General features: G+C 39.0%; 1 protein-coding gene and 1 long non-coding RNA gene across 2 annotated transcripts; one reads left to right on the top strand and one right to left on the bottom strand.

Moving 5' to 3' along the window:
• Positions 1-1,973: 1,973 nt before the first annotated feature.
• On the bottom strand, positions 1,974-15,135 carry LOC131464161 (uncharacterized). Its single transcript, XR_009241148.1, has 3 exons — positions 14,663-15,135; positions 5,302-5,785; positions 1,974-4,660 (listed from the first exon to the last, which is right to left on the bottom strand). It is a non-coding gene; the product is annotated as an uncharacterized LOC131464161 (long non-coding RNA).
• LOC131464160 (uncharacterized) lies at positions 6,276-13,192 on the top strand. Its single transcript, XM_058636507.1, has 12 exons — positions 6,276-6,414; positions 7,543-7,571; positions 7,669-7,761; positions 8,042-8,191; positions 8,303-8,454; positions 8,586-8,722; positions 8,813-8,906; positions 8,997-9,108; positions 9,599-9,825; positions 9,947-10,118; positions 10,254-10,381; positions 10,496-13,192. Exons 3-12 carry the CDS (start codon positions 7,680-7,682, stop codon positions 10,811-10,813), a joined length of 1,572 nt encoding a protein of 523 aa, XP_058492490.1. The 5' UTR covers positions 6,276-6,414; positions 7,543-7,571; positions 7,669-7,679; the 3' UTR covers positions 10,814-13,192.
• Positions 15,136-15,832: the final 697 nt, after the last annotated feature.

Here is a 15,832-nt window from a genome sequence, read left to right as displayed (position 1 = left end):
CATTAATTAATTACAGGCCATATTATGTATGTATTGTGGTTAGCGCAGTTAAAAAATAATAAGAATATTAATTAATAACAATATTATGAATAATAATAACAAATAACAATCAGCTTAACAAAACAAAATATCCTTGTCTGTCTGTTTTTTCCTTTTTTTAATTATTAAAAAATCATAAAACTCCAAATCAACTTAAAAGAAAAATGTAATGGGACATTAACATTTTCATGTATTTTATTAGAAAATATATGAGTCTTGTTTACTACGACAGATGGACAACAGCAGAAAAACATCCAGGAGATAACGATCAAAAAGACACTTTATATAAACAACAGGATTTTTTTAAAAACATGATTTATTTCAGGTTATTACAAAACTATTCAATAAAAACAGCTGGTAAATTACATTTAGTGTTTCCTAAACTCTCTACACAGGGAAGAGTTTAAGACGACAAACTATCGTGACCCAATTCACAAAATCAGTTGTGACAAGAGCAAATTTGAGAATAACGTAGCGACTAAATTACAGCCATATCTTTGTATTATGTTATTTTCTGCACATGATTTAAAACATTTACCCATAAATCTTGACTAAAAAGTTGGGAAAATTCAGTTAAATTCAGCATTTTGACCAAAATGATTCCAAAAGAATGCAATGTTCACATGTCACTTACACGTTCACACACATTCACATTCAACCACATCATGAATATGTAAATCTTAACTTTGTTAGTACAGTCAATGAAAAAATACACCGGCAGCTTCAGCTAAATCTGCCACTCATCACACAATTAGTGGTTTAGTTGTGTTTTGTTTTTGTTATTTATTAGTTTATTAGTAGGTTAGTTTGTTAGTTTTCAGGGAGTTAAAGGAGGCTCCCCAGGTTAGTAGCTGTTAGTTAGTTTTACCTTTAAAGAGATGTTAGTAGATTATCAAGAGAACAAAACTGCGGAGGGAAATTAAATGATTAGGATTTCTGTTGGTCTTGGTTACATTTTGGATTTGAAAAAATCCCATGCAGTGTGATTTCCTGAACATGAAAGGTACTGAAAAGGTTAGGTTTAATTAAAGATTAAGAAAAAAGACATCGGTGCTGCTGAAGTGATGTTTCAGTCAGAGAGAGAAGAGATGTTAGTACAAGCAACGGGTGCAGTTTTACAGCATTAGCGATGTTACGCTGCGTTTCATTTGAAGTCAGAACTCGGAATTTTTTACGTTAAACTTCAGGATTCCAAGATAAATAGTGCTACTTTTATAGTTAATAGCACTTCTGTCGTATTTGTTTGACAGTAAATCAGTCGTACACATAACAATGTTTCTGTAATTAACATAACGCTGTAATTTCTACTGTATTTTCTAACAATAAGCATAATTGTGTGCGCAAAAAACCCATGGACAGCATTGTTAGTGACTGGTATCGCTAACAATGTCTAATAAAGGCACATTTGCATTTCTGACAGTTCCCCGCTTTCCGAGTTCCAATGTAAATGGAACGCAGCGTTATAACCAACACCAGCAGTAGTTAGTTGTGGCGTTAAGGCCCATTTATACTCCAATTTAATTCCGTTTTACATCCTTTGTTGTAGTTGCAGGCATCAACAAATATGGCTTGACCTGATACGCAAGCGGGTTTCGTGGCTGTGTAACATAAAACCACTGAATGTAAGTCTCAGATGTGTCCATATGTCGCCGTGACTTTTTTGGACTAATGACTCTATACTGCCCCCATGATTTCCTGTGGTATTGCTTGGACAAAATGAACGCAAAGTACGGACACAAGGCTCCGTCCGTCTCTTGTGTCGAGTATAAATGGGCCTTTAGAGAGTCGTTAGCTTGGCTCATGTCTCACTGTGTAGTGACACTCACCTGTCTGTCTGCACATGCTAACCACAGAGTTCAAACACAAAGCTGGTCTCTGAGTGTCTCAGTTCAGACAGTTTGGAATCACATTTGACTCAGCGTTGTGTGGGGTCATTTAAAGCTGTAGTGCGTAACGCTTCTAATGAATTCTGTGTAAATTAAATGTCTTAAATAGCCAAACCATTAATAAGTGAGTTCACACACCAATTGTTAGTAATCTTAGTTACTTTTGTGTCGCCCGGTGACACAAGGGAAGCGGTTGAGACAGGCAGAAACTGTAAAGAGAGTAAAGAAAGACAATACAAAAAAGCGCCCTCAAAACATTTTTAGAAATAAAGTCTACCCCTCCAAAATAAAAATAAAAATAAAAAACGTCTCTTGGCCCGGCCCCCCTGCTCTGCCGTTGTATATAGATAAACACTCCCTCAGTCAGGTCTGACAATTTCAGCATTGTCCCGATAAGAAAAAAAAAACTGTAGCCTTCTGGTTTGCCAGAGGAGGCCGACCCAGAAGTAACAAATATACTCAATAGCCACTAGAGGGCGAGTTTGAATGGAAGTCAAAGGCAAATATTAGCATCTACTTCCCACTGGATTTAGTTATTGAACTAATTAAGTTACTTATTAAGTCACTGAGCATTTTCTCCTGAGGAGTTAATGGTCTCTATTGCTAGTTTTGCTAGATGCCGATTTAAAGGAAATTAGACAATAAAGCACATATGAGAGGACACCAGGGTGATTGACAGCTGGTATCGTCCAATAGGAGCCTTCTTGTTTTAAGAAGCCTCTATCTGACACCGACCAAATCCTAAAAATGTCAGATCTTTAAAATGGGTTGAGGGCTAATGATGTTCCATAAGAACGAAAGTCTAAATAATAATAATAACATAAACCACCACGAGTTACGTACTGCAGCTTTAAGTGCTGTGGTCGAACCCACTTTAACGTCAGCAGCTGTTTCTGCTTCTTTTCATCTCTTCAGTTAACAATAAAAACATTTCCCTTCCCATGTCCTGAAATCCTTCTTGACATTCTCACTTTTTAAAATTTTCTTTCTTTCTTTCTTTCTTGATTGATCCACTGTTTGTAGCAGAAGGATTGCAGGATGATGAGAGAGGAGTGTGAGCACAAAGCAGAGGGTTAGTCAGTGGGTTAATAGACAGAACCAGCCATCAGCACTCAAGAGTAAAGGTTAGTAATCACCCGACTGTTAGCAGACATTAGTACTGTTAGATATTAGATCGTGTTAGTACAAAAATAGTTAAAAAAGATAAAAAAAAAACTATCTGCAAATAATTATTAGCATTTGATGTCATTCGCTTAAGTATCATATGACAATGCAAACTGTTAATTAATGCCAGCAGGCATCGTTTAGAAAAGTACACACCATTAATTCCCAGCATCATTCTTGTAATTATATTCAAATGAGGCTGTAAAGAAAATGCTAATAATCATTTGTAAATATTTTTTTGTCCCATTTCTGGCTCTTAAGCATTGAACTTTGGGCATTTGGAAAGGTTATTTTTTTCCCCTGTTAAGCTGTGAGGGAAATCACTGTAAAGCAGCTTCTGATGCAACACAAATACATTTTTGTGAGGGAGACAAAACACATGCACCTTTATGGGAATGACGACACACACACACACACACACATATATGTAGAACACACACACTCACACAGACACACAAACACACGTGACAGTAAAAGGTGTTTGTAATAAATAGAATCATGTAAAATTAGATAGAAAATACATTATCTCACACTTTAAATATTAAAGCAGTTCTGATCTACATGTTGGCTGATTAACAAGTTAAAGGGATAGTTCAGGGTTTTTCTGTGGTTATATAAGGTGTTGTCCACACTGACTTTGCAGTGAAAACATAGACAAGAGATTTTAGCCACAGAATAAAATCTATATCTGCTTTGATCTATGAAATCTTAAGAATGATGTTCGCTTGTAAACCACTACTCGCAGACTAAAGCAGGTGTAGATTTTTATTAGGTGAACCTATTTGGTCTGTCAATCTGTCAATCAGAAAGAGGGTCTGGTAATACCTCATATAACCATAACTAAACCCCCATCTCCTGAGGCTAACTCCGGCCCAGTGCCTGATTTTGAAAAATGCCTAGAAGCTGGGATGAGATCTGAGTGAGTCAGAGTGGGGATCAGTGCAGGGAGCAACAGCTCCAGCTTTTATATAAAAGGGGGAGGAGTCTGTGACATGTATAATTTCAATACTTTACATCATCCAGGTACTTAAATACACTGGTTTACACCTATAAAAAAGTTGTTTGGGGGTTAAGTTATGCTTTAAAAAACAAAAAAAACTGGACTATCCCTTTAACCACAGTTGAAACACCACTCCTGGTAGTAGTGACTTATGTGTTTGTAACCATGGCAACAGCGCAGGTCACTGCACACAGCAGCAGAAGGAGGCAAGTGTGATGTGTTGGATGGCTGCAGTGTTTTGAGAGAGTGAGAGAGAGAGGTAGGGAGAGGGGGGGAGAGAGAGGGAGAGTGGGAGTGGATGAAGCTCTCATGGTTTCACACACATTTTGGGGCTGGGAGGGGGAGAAAACAACACTGCAGTGAATCATTTTTGAAAACACATGAAATAACCTTCCTGCTCAACGTGACCGTGCTCACAGTGAATAGAAAGGGGATTTTTTTTCTTCTTTTTTTTTTTTTTTTAAATCCTTCTCCACTGACACACAAAGGCGGCACAATCGTCTCCCAGCTGCTGAACACTTCCACGTGGATATTCTTCTCGGAACGCTGTGGTGGCATCGTGCTTCCATCACTGTGAGAGAAACAACATGATGTTACAGGCTACATCTACACAACATCCATCCATCCATCCATCCACCTGTCTATCTTCTACCGCTTTATCCTCCACATGAGGATCAAGAGTGTCAATTTAGAGTGTCCAACTTGCCTTATCCTCAAATCTGCATGTTTTTGGACCGTAGGAGAAAACCCATGCACCCACGGGGAGAACATTAAAAACTCCATGCTAACCACTTCACGCACAACTAACACCTCAAAGTGACGCCGGCGTCTGTCTTCATGTGGGACGACGTAAGCGTCTCGTTTCGAGCTATATCTGATGCATTTCTACCAATTTCTCTCGCATTTGTCATGGAAACACTGTAAAAGTCAGCGCTGCACACACACACAATGGTGCCCTCATGGTTTTGGAATGGTTTGATTTGGTACAGTAGTTTTTTCTCCATTTGCATTAGTACCAAAAATAACCTGCCCCAACTATTCTATTCTTTGGGGTACCAGAGGGAAATGGTACGGTACGGTCAGGGCTTGAGCGACAGAAAAACGTCAGTCCCTTCTCTTGCCATCGGTGTTTCTTCAACACCTTGACTGTATCGTGATAGAGAGACCAGTTAGGAGCTCATCAGTTGGACATACAGTATTGAGATCTCTTACCAGGCCGTGTTGGCAGCGGCAGAGGTCCTCGGTGCGAGTCCGTCAGGTGAACAATGCAGCAGTCTCCGGTGTGAGTCCCACTCTACTGCGTTTCCATCGGTGTAACTGGAGAGGAACACACAGAACACAAAGCAGCAGAAAAGTGGAACGCAACCCAACTGTCCTCCCAAACACCTGCGGGCGATGCCTGTTCTTTTGCGTCATTGATTCTCCTCGCTGCTTTTCTCTTCAGAGACAAACGAGAATGAAATGAAACCCAAATGCTTCAAGATCTGAATCACTTTTTTCTGCTTCTCTGATCTCAGTTACACAAGTGATGGAACGCTGAGACTAGATTTGCCTGAACTGATATCACTTGTCTGTGAAAAGAGACTTCCTTGTTTGTGTTAATAAAAGGTAATTCAGCCAGTACACATAACCTGTCATGATGGTGGCTCCCAGTGTGGCTCCTCCCAGTGTCCTGACTGGTGACATGTCATCAGCTCTGTCGATGAACACAAAAATACATTAAAACACACGATCACGTGGATAATTCTCCATGTTATTTTTAGTAACTCAATTACATTATTACAGTTTTTAATATAAATGCTCATGTAGCCTTACCTTAACTTTATTAGGTACAACCTTTCAACTCCTTGATAACGCAAATATCTCATCAACCAATCAAATGACAGCAACTCATTTCACATAGACATATATATGTGGTCAAAACGACATGGTGAAGGTCAAACTGAGCATCAGAATGAAGGAGAAACGATGATTTAAATGAGTTTTAAACGCGCCAGTGGTTGTCAGTTGGAATATATTAGAGACTGTTCATCCACTTTTTAATTTCATGCACAAGCAGCTCCATGGTTTAGTGAGAACTGCCCAAAAAGGGAACACAGTAAAAAACGGAGTGTTAAAATTTCAGAGTCAACCTTTTTTAACCTAGATGGAGTATTTACAACTATATGCAGAGTAAATCCACTCTAAGAGTAGAGTTAAAAGTCAGTGTAAAATTCTGCAGACATGCAGTGAAAAATTTAACTCTACACAGTGACGATTACGCGCCAGTCTACATGACATCTTGAACGCCCTGCTGGAGTCAGTCTGGAGAGGTGAGGCAGTCAGGTAAGTAACGTTAACATTCCCGTGTTCGCGACATCGTTTAAGGATTGTTTTTCAACTGAACACGGTTTTATAATTTCATAGATGTTGATTGAAGATGCGTTGTGAACATATAACCCTTTATTGGATGACCCGGTCAGTAGCTACATGCAGCATACATAGCCTACAGCTAACTAACATTTACCAAGGTCGACATGTGCTCTTAAGATGCACCTTCAGTATGTAGCTAACATGTTAACTATGTATTCATTCTGAATGCTGGCGAGACATTAATGCACGCTGCTTGTGTTGTGGTAGCGTTTTACCTCACTTTTTATTAGCATGCTAATCGCTAATTATTTTGAAGCGTACCACCACGGCAACGCGGCAAATGCCGTGGTGCCCCCGCGTGGCTTTAGTTTCATACGATAAATGATAATTTGCCGTGCCTAATATGATAAAGCGCACGCGGCAGTGTCGCTCGCTCCCGCTGACGAATAAAGTTATAAAGTGGTGCTTATGCACAGCGAGACACTTATGTTTACAGCGGGCAATGAGCCGCCTTCACCGAGTTGAAATCTCTTGTCATGCTACTGTAGTCAGTGACTGTGAAACGTCGGAAGTTGTATAGCGCAGGGGTTTTCAAACTTTGTGTGTGTGAAACGCACCGATCCCCACAGCAACCGATGTGTTTCTTAGTAGACGCGCATGCGCACTCACGTACTGCTGAGTGAAATCTCCGGTCATTAGCTCATAAGCAGTTTCTTTTCCGAGCTGTTCTGTATCGTTAAAATTGAAAAAACTGGGCGAGAGCCTCGAGGAAGAGAGGCAGATGCCCGGCCAGGGCTCCCCAGCATGACAACTGGACGATTTTAAGCATGTAATTTCCTAATTATGATTAAAAGGTCCTCTTGTACTTATACTAAGATAGAAACATTCTAAGTCCTTCTGTTCTACTACACAATGGACTGAAATATTTTGTCTTTGTTAAATTAAATTTTGCTGTCAGAGTGCACCAGAATGATCCATTTGACTTAAGATCCCCAACTATATTCCATCAAAATTATGTGAGAAACCAATTTAGTTAAATGATAGCATTATGGATTTGTTAATCTCAATGTAACTATATTATATTTGTCTTGTTGTTCACAGTAATTGTAATCGAAGTGGATCAATAGCTGGTAAGTAGGTTAAGGTTATGGAACAATATACATTAATAGGTAACTGATTAACAGCTTTTTCTCGGTTGTCATTTTTTCCCTTTGTTTATTTTAATAGGATAAATAAAAATGCTGCTGCGTGTATTGTTTGATGGGGAGCAGAAGTATGTTAGGCTGTCTGACCTAACATTCAACGCTTTCATGAAAGAAGGTTAGTGAGTCCATCAGGATGAAACACACAACTTTTTTCTTGGTTAATACACCTAATTCATCTTAAAACCATCCCTTCTAAACTACCTGAGTCGCTAATTGTTTCTGCTGTGCCTTACAATGGATGGGAATTACCCATTGACTTAAGTTTAATCTCAACAGCATTTTGTGAGGACATGACACTCACTCTACTTGGTTGATGTTTTGATTCTCATCATAAGGAAATTGTCTTTCCAGTTTTGTTACAATTGATGTATCCTTTTTATTTTCATTTACTTCAGTGTGCCTAAAATTTAACATACCAGAAGGCAGGCAGCCAGATTTGAAGGTGTTTGACCAATCCGACACAGAAGTTGATGGAGAAGTCTTTGAAGAAATAGTGAAGGAGTCACCTGGAACCTTCAAAGTCATGTTGAGCAAAGAAGAACTTGGTAATCACTGACCATTCACATATGTTTTCATATTAAACTTTAAGGTTGGGCCACGAGTAATAACAGCTTCATTTAATATGTGTCTGTTTTGTTCATATTCTTCATACACAGATGCCTCTCTATCATCATCATCATCATGCTCAGCAGCATCTGATGATACTATCATTCTGAACTTCACGATGTGTGACCCTCCTGAAGAAGCAGCTGCTGTCGAAGGAAGTCGGCCTAAAAAGCCATGCCACATTAACTTTGAGGCGAAAGCGGTGAGTAGTGGGCATTGTTAAGTCTTATCTGGATTTGGTTCCCTTTTGATGGGGAATGTTTTTATGTTATCATTTTCCAGTTGTATATTTGGTTTCACAATTTCTGACTGCATATTTTGTTTCCATTCAAGTTGATTGAAAAAATCCTTACAACAAAGCCTGGTGGTGAAAAAATCATGCAGGAGTATGCAAAAACAAAATCACTAAAAGATGCCACCAGAAGACAGATGATTAACATTCTCACTGCTGAGATGACACAAACACATGGGTAAGAATCAGACATGTAGGCTATAGAAACATTGTTAGTATTTGCATTGTAGTTAATTGAGTGACTGTAATCATTGAATTCATACATTAGGACATCCCCCCCCAAAAGTGTCAGAGTGTTGTATGCGCAGGGGATAGTTGCTCTATTTCCATATCTGGAGGACCCATATTCACAGCATGGATATGTAAGTAAAAAGGTCCTCACTACGTTAAACACATCCTTACCCTTTGTTGACAGTATAGTCAGTCTGTGTGTGTGTTTTAATTACATATAGGAACATTACTACGACCCAGAAAGTGGGTCCGGATACCTTGCATGGCGGTTGAAAACCATCCAACGAAAAAGTGCAGAGGAAAGAGGTGTGTCTGTGAGCAAATCTCCCAAAAGTAAGTTTACTTTTACAGGCTTGTCACAGTTATCAATAACTTGAATGATCGCAATTATTATGCATAGCTGTCATAATTGTTTACATTCATAGTTACAAAAACCGCAGGAAGAACTAACAGAAATGTCATATTTCCATCCCTTTTTCATTCCTTCCATCATTATTTCCATGTTATTTCCCACCATTTAAGGTTGGATTGGTCCCCTTAAATGACATCATGTCATTCGTTCAGACGAGTGTCTAAATATAACAGACAGTTTAACATGATGTAGCTAAAGAAATGCAGCCGTTCAATATGGTTGAAAAATCCAGTATTTAAAGAAATGCTGCAAAAGACTGACAAGCAGAAAAAGATTAAAACAGTTCAACACTATTATTTGTATGGCAGTTATTCGTAAACTAAAAATTCATAATTGTGACAGCCCAAGTTACATATGATATTGATGAATTGTGTAGGCAGGAGTCAATAAAATTGTGTTTTGTCTTTGAAGTTGGTGGGCCAAGCCGTGTTCAACCCAGACCCTTCACTGCTGACAAAGTGCTATCTGATGAGGATGTGGAAGCAGCTATTGCCGTTTTAAAACACTCTGCTGATGAAGACACCATCCGTGAGAAGATGAAAGCTACCTTCATTTATCGTCAGTCAATGGTCAACAATGAGAAGAGAGCAGGGGATGTGTTCTCGGTCTTTCCAAGATTACTAGACACGCCTGGACTGGTAAGACATCTCCAGTTGTTCAAAATGAGAGAGCAGCAAAATTAAGTTTCCTCAAATGTGGACATCACACATGCAGTGTGTCTCATCACCCCTTTATTTGCACTGTATTTTTGCATTACAGATAGAACAAGATTTCAGACTGCTGTTTGGGGAGGCCACAGCCAACAAATTCCTGGAAAAGTGGCCCACTAATCTGAAAAGAAAAGTGATAACAGAAAGCCATGGACTGGTACCGACCACAGAGCTCTTGGATTTAATGCGCAATGCTGAGTCAACTGCTGAAATTGAGAATGGTATGACTGGGACTGTTTTTAATTGCTATTTTTTTGTAATTGTGCCAATTTAATGTACCAATTTAATGTACATGGGGCATATATATTCTTATCTTGTCTTATCTTAATGCTAAGATGATGTCTGTTGGTCTGTAGGCTGGGACAGTGACATGTCTGCTATCTTGCTGCTCCTCCATCTCCTACCACCATCTGCACAGGGAAGGAAGAGGCCGGGGAAGGTGTCGGCATGTCAGGCTGTGGAACACCTCATCAGATTCATAAAAGTATGCTGAATAGCTGTTAAAAATATAGTTTTCATCACCTCAGTTTCATGCACAGTGATCTGTTGTGAGTGGTTGCTCACTAAGTATTGCTGTTGTATGTTTGTTTATTTGTAGGCTGGAACCAGTGTACAGCAGCACCTGGATAACATCAGCCAAAGCAGCCAGCCATACCTCCTCGCTCAGGGGCCTGCAAGAAGCAGCATTCACACCTTCTTTATTGTGATTGACAAGTATGCGCTACCATGTAAGGCAACATGTTCAGTGGGAGCCCTTGACGAACTCTTTAAGGCCCATTACGTCTTTGGTACCTCTTACAGCTCTTCCTTGGCCAACGTTTTCACTTTTCTCCAAACAACCATTTACAACATTGATGTTGGGGAAACAAAGGAAACTCCCAGAGTTGCAGAGCTGCGAGCAAGAATGGTGCGTTAGTGTCAAATAATGAAGTGTTTTCTTTGCAGAAGTGACCATGGGAGACCAAACAGTCTTATAAAGCACCTTAAGGTAATTCATGGTCTCTGCACTGGCCGCACTCTTCATCTTAAATGTGGCCAAGTTGGATGTTCACGTTCTTTTGGTAGCTTTTCAGGCTTTAGAAAGCATCTGAACAAGTGCCATGTAAGCGGTTCAGAAAGTGATTTTTCATCACACCAAAGTGTCGCGTGTAATGCCACTGATGTTGATGTGTCGTCTGAACATTTGGAGGCACAGTCCACCTTATCTTCAGCACATCTTGTAAATAGTTGTGCAGCAGTAATTTCTGATTTAAAGGCAGCAGGTGTAAGCCAAAGTGTAGTGAACTCTGTTGTGACGTCAATGGAAGAGATTGTTCAAGATATACAGCAGCATGCTAAAAAAACTGTCATTAAGCATGTATTTGGTGATGAAAGAGAAACGGAAATGTGCAAGAAAGTTGAAGCATGTTTTGAGGATTTAGAGAATCCTTTCACAGTTCTTAATTCAGAATACAAACGATCAAAATTTTTATCAGGCAAGTGGGAAACAGTGGAACCCATTGAATGTGTAATTGGCTCAAGATTTGACACAAGGAGAAATAAAAAGACTGGAACATATGATCAGACAGTCGTTCAAGATAAATTCATGTATGTTCCCATTTTATCTACATTGGAGTCAATATTTAAAAGTCAGTATGTTGCAGAAATGTTGAAAATCTCAGACACTGATGACTCAAGACTCAGAGATATTCATGATGGATATTTTTTTAAGACTCACCCTCTGTTTTCAACTGAAAAGCACACAGTGCAGATACAAATGTTCTATGATGACTTTGAGGTTGCAAATCCTCTCGGTTCCAAGCGAGGTATTCATAAATTGGGTGCAATATATTTTACCTTAAGAAACTTCTCTCCAAAATGGAATTCTCTTTTGGCCAACATACACCTGTGTGCCTTATTTCATGCACAAGATCTTAAAAAGTACAGTTTTAGTGAAATTCTTGCTCCTGTTGTTCGAGATATTAAAGTTTTAGAGAACGATGGTATTGAGATTCCACTATATGGTGGTCGTGTTCGTGGCAGTGTTGTACAGGTTACTGGTGATAATTTAGGCTTACATAGCTTGTTCGGTCTGGTTGAGTCCTTCAGTGCAAGGTACTGTTGCAGATTTTGTTTAGCTGAAAAAGAGAGCTTTCAAACCGAATTCTCTGAAGATTCTCCCAAAATAGTGTTGCGCACCAGAGACACTCACACTGCTCACTGTCAAGAAATGGCTGATAATCCATCTCTTCCTTATGTTTTTGGTGTGAAGAGGTCAAGTTCATTGAATTCATTGTCATATTTTCACACAACTGAGAACTTCTCAGTTGATGTGATGCATGACATTTTGGAAGGGGTGGCCCAGTACGAATTGAAGCTCTTGTTTTTGTATTTTAAAGAACAACATGTAACACTGGGGGAGCTGAATTCAAGAATTCAAAGTTTTGATTATGGATTCATGGAAAGAAACAATAGGCCTGTATCTGTGAATTTAGGTCGAGAGTCTAATGATCTGGGACTGAATGCAGTTCAGTCATGGTGCTTGTTGAGGAATGCACCACTCCTCTTTGGAGATTTGGTAACCTCTACTGACCAACATTGGGGCCTTCTTCTTTTATTACTACAAATAATGAACATTGTATTTTCTCCCATGTTATCTCAAGGTCTGTGTGTATATTTGAAACATTTGATTGTGGAACACCACAAACTGTTCAAGATGTTGTATCCCCAGAAAAACCTTTTACCAAAGCACCATTTTCTTATCCATTATCCTCGCATTATTCAAAAAATAGGACCTGTACTTCATAGTTGGTGCATGCGCTATGAAGGCAAGCACAATTTTTTCAAGAAACAGCTCAAGTCATTTAAAAATATCACCAAAACACTGGCCAAAAAACACCAGCATCATATGGCATATCTTTGGCGATCTTGCACAACTTTTAGTCGGTTAGACATTGGTCCTGGGAAAATGGTGTCTTTGGAAACGGTAAAAGGAGGTTCTGAAATTGTCAAGGCAGTGCAAGTGCCTTCCAGTTTTCAAGTTATGAAAGTGAATTGGGCTAAACACAATGGTTTTGTTTACCGCCCACATCTGGTTATTTGTGGCAAAGTTGAATCTGAAATGCCTGTCTTTTACCAGATTGAGTCAGCGCTGATAATACATGACAAATTGTTGCTGCTCACTTTGCCTATATTTACAGTTACCTTTAAAGAACATTACCATGCATATGAGGTGACCAGGACAAAGAGCAATTTTGTGGTCTTTCATGCTGACAGCCTGCATTATCCAAGGCCTTTTGACATACAAATGTCATATGGAGGTAATGACACAGATCTTTTGGTTGTTCCATATTGCTTCATTTGTTGAGCATTAAAGAACACTGTTACTGTCACCTTGTCTAAATGTGTTTTTTCCATTTGATAGGTTAGATCACACACACATATATACATATATATGTGTGTGTATATATGTATGTGTATATATATATATGTGTATATATATATATATAAAATCAATACCTAGATGTAAAAAAAACACTGTATGGAAATAAAAATTAAATATTTTTACACATTAGAGTGTCATTTTAAAACTCTATTAGGAGTAAACATGGCTCTATAAAGTGTAATCATATTACTCTGAACAGTGTGAATAAACCTCAGTGTTAAATATTTTTACACATTTCATTGTTAATTTTGACACTAAATTGAGTAAAATTAACTCTGAAAAGTTGACACTGGCCATAGAGTCAATTTAACTCTAATTTTGAGTGGGACCAAATGTTATCTGAAACGGAGTTAATTTCAACTCTCTTAGAGTTGAATTGACACTCGGTTTTTTACTGTGAAGCAGAACAGAAGACCACACCTTCTTCTTCTTTCAGTAAGTTCCTGCAGGCTGTACATACACTAAGAAGTTTGAAATTCTTCAACAAAAATCACTCTCATCCCTATTCTTTCCCCGTTCCTTAATCCCAATAAAGTTCTTTATCATGTTTCTTCTCATCCTCTCATCTCCTCATGCTTCTTTATCTCAGCTCAAAGATCCCCAACCAACTGCTTTCTCATCTCCTCAGTCTCTCTATCACAGTTCGAGTTTCTCCCTCATTCTCATCCTCATCATTCCCTAATCTTTGTGGATTCCTTACCTCTCTCTCATCTCCTCCGTACCATCCCCCATTCCCTCCAGGACCACACCCGAGTGTCTCTCCAAACACTTTATCTTTAACTATATTTATCATAATCACAGTGGATACGATATAAATGATATCAAAGAAAAAGTCTGGCACATTCATCAAGTCGCCATTTTGTAAAGTAAATTTAGTAAGTAAGTAAGCAATAAATATTGTAACATATTTTTGGATTATTATTTTTTTAAATATCCCCGAAAATATAGTAATTTTAACAAATGAATGTGGAAACTTTACATGGACCCCTGTGGCTTATCGCCACGGCCCCCCATGGGTCCATGGACCCCAGTTTGAGAACCCCTGCTTGGCTACATATCTAGAGATAAAAACCCCATGTAGGCTTCTACACATAAACAGACATTTGGGACATGAACATGAACATGTTCCAACATTACATGATCCATATTAGAAATAATAAACTGTGTCAGATTATTTCTAATCTGACACAGTTCCTGCCATAATTTGACTTGTGTAACATTTAAATTTTAACAAACACATGAACTAAAATGATTACACGTTTATCTGATTAAGGGAGGGGAAATGAAAACATAAAAGAGGAACACAATGGAAGGAATAATGGTCTTGTTCTCTCCACGCACCTGTACATCAGCAGCCAAAGGTTCAGAAACACAGCAACAATCTCCTTCTTCTCCTTTTCGGGTTCTTCTTGTTCTCCATCGAGCTTCCTGACCTGATCATCACCGCCGTGTGTGCGTGTGCACTGACTTCATTCACCCGCAGTAAAACGCAGGAGCGTCGTCCTCGTCTATGGCCGCCGAGCTGAGCTGAGCCGAGCTGAGCTGAGCCGAGCAGCAGATGTAGGAGCGTCAACAGCAGCTGCGCACTGACATGAGTTCAGTCCACAGGGACAAAAAAACACAACCCACTACACACGCAAGAAAAGCCGGGACAAAGAAACGCTGAGAGCTGGGAGGTATTAAAGTGAACAGCGACGCCCTTTAACTGCACCGCGGGGCTGAATGAATGGGTGAATTAATGAGTGCGTGAGTGCCTCGCTCTCCAGCTGCTGCTGCTGCTGCCACAGGTCTTTCACGCTCTTCCGTCCACGCGCCTCTCAACCGCCATCTGTTTCCTTGGTTACTGGAGGACTGAGTCTGCCTGCAGGCACCAACATCAACATCCACAGCAACACATTTACTCTCATTTAAGAGGATTAGGGCCACATATGACATATTCTGACTTTATTTTTTAAAATAATAATAAGGAGAAAAAAAGTCAAAAATCTAGAGAATAAAGTCATAATTATGACTTTTGGACACTTTATTTTTTTAAATAATAAGAAAAAAAGTGAAATATTGAGAGAATAAACAACCATTGTTATTTTTGTCTTTTCATTCATTTTGCTGCACAACACAAGATCCAGCACTGCATTCCATTTACATCGGAAGTGGGAGTGATGTCACCCTCGAGTTCACCATGAGATGTTGGGGATAAAAAAAAACAATAATAATACCAGTCAATAACAATGCTCTACATGGTATTTTGAGCACACAAACAGCGTAGTAACAGGTATATGCTTGAAAAAATAAACAGTATGTCTATATAAAAAAGCTGTATTTACACAGTGGCAGTCATCTTTGAATCCTAACTAGGGGTATGTGAGGTTTCCGTAACTACATAAAAACCCCTTATACTGAGAAACAGAGAGTTGTGTGGAGCTGATGGACTTGAATGTAACATACATATGTTTATATTTAAGTTAAACAAAACAGCTTTAATTATCAACTGGTTTCTCTACAGATACAGAA

The sequence above is a fragment of the Solea solea genome, chromosome 8 (assembly GCF_958295425.1).
Source record: "Solea solea chromosome 8, fSolSol10.1, whole genome shotgun sequence".
Lineage (NCBI taxonomy): Eukaryota > Metazoa > Chordata > Actinopteri > Pleuronectiformes > Soleidae > Solea > Solea solea.
Note: the sequence above shows the minus strand (reverse complement) of the source record. Positions and strands in the feature narration are given on the sequence as shown.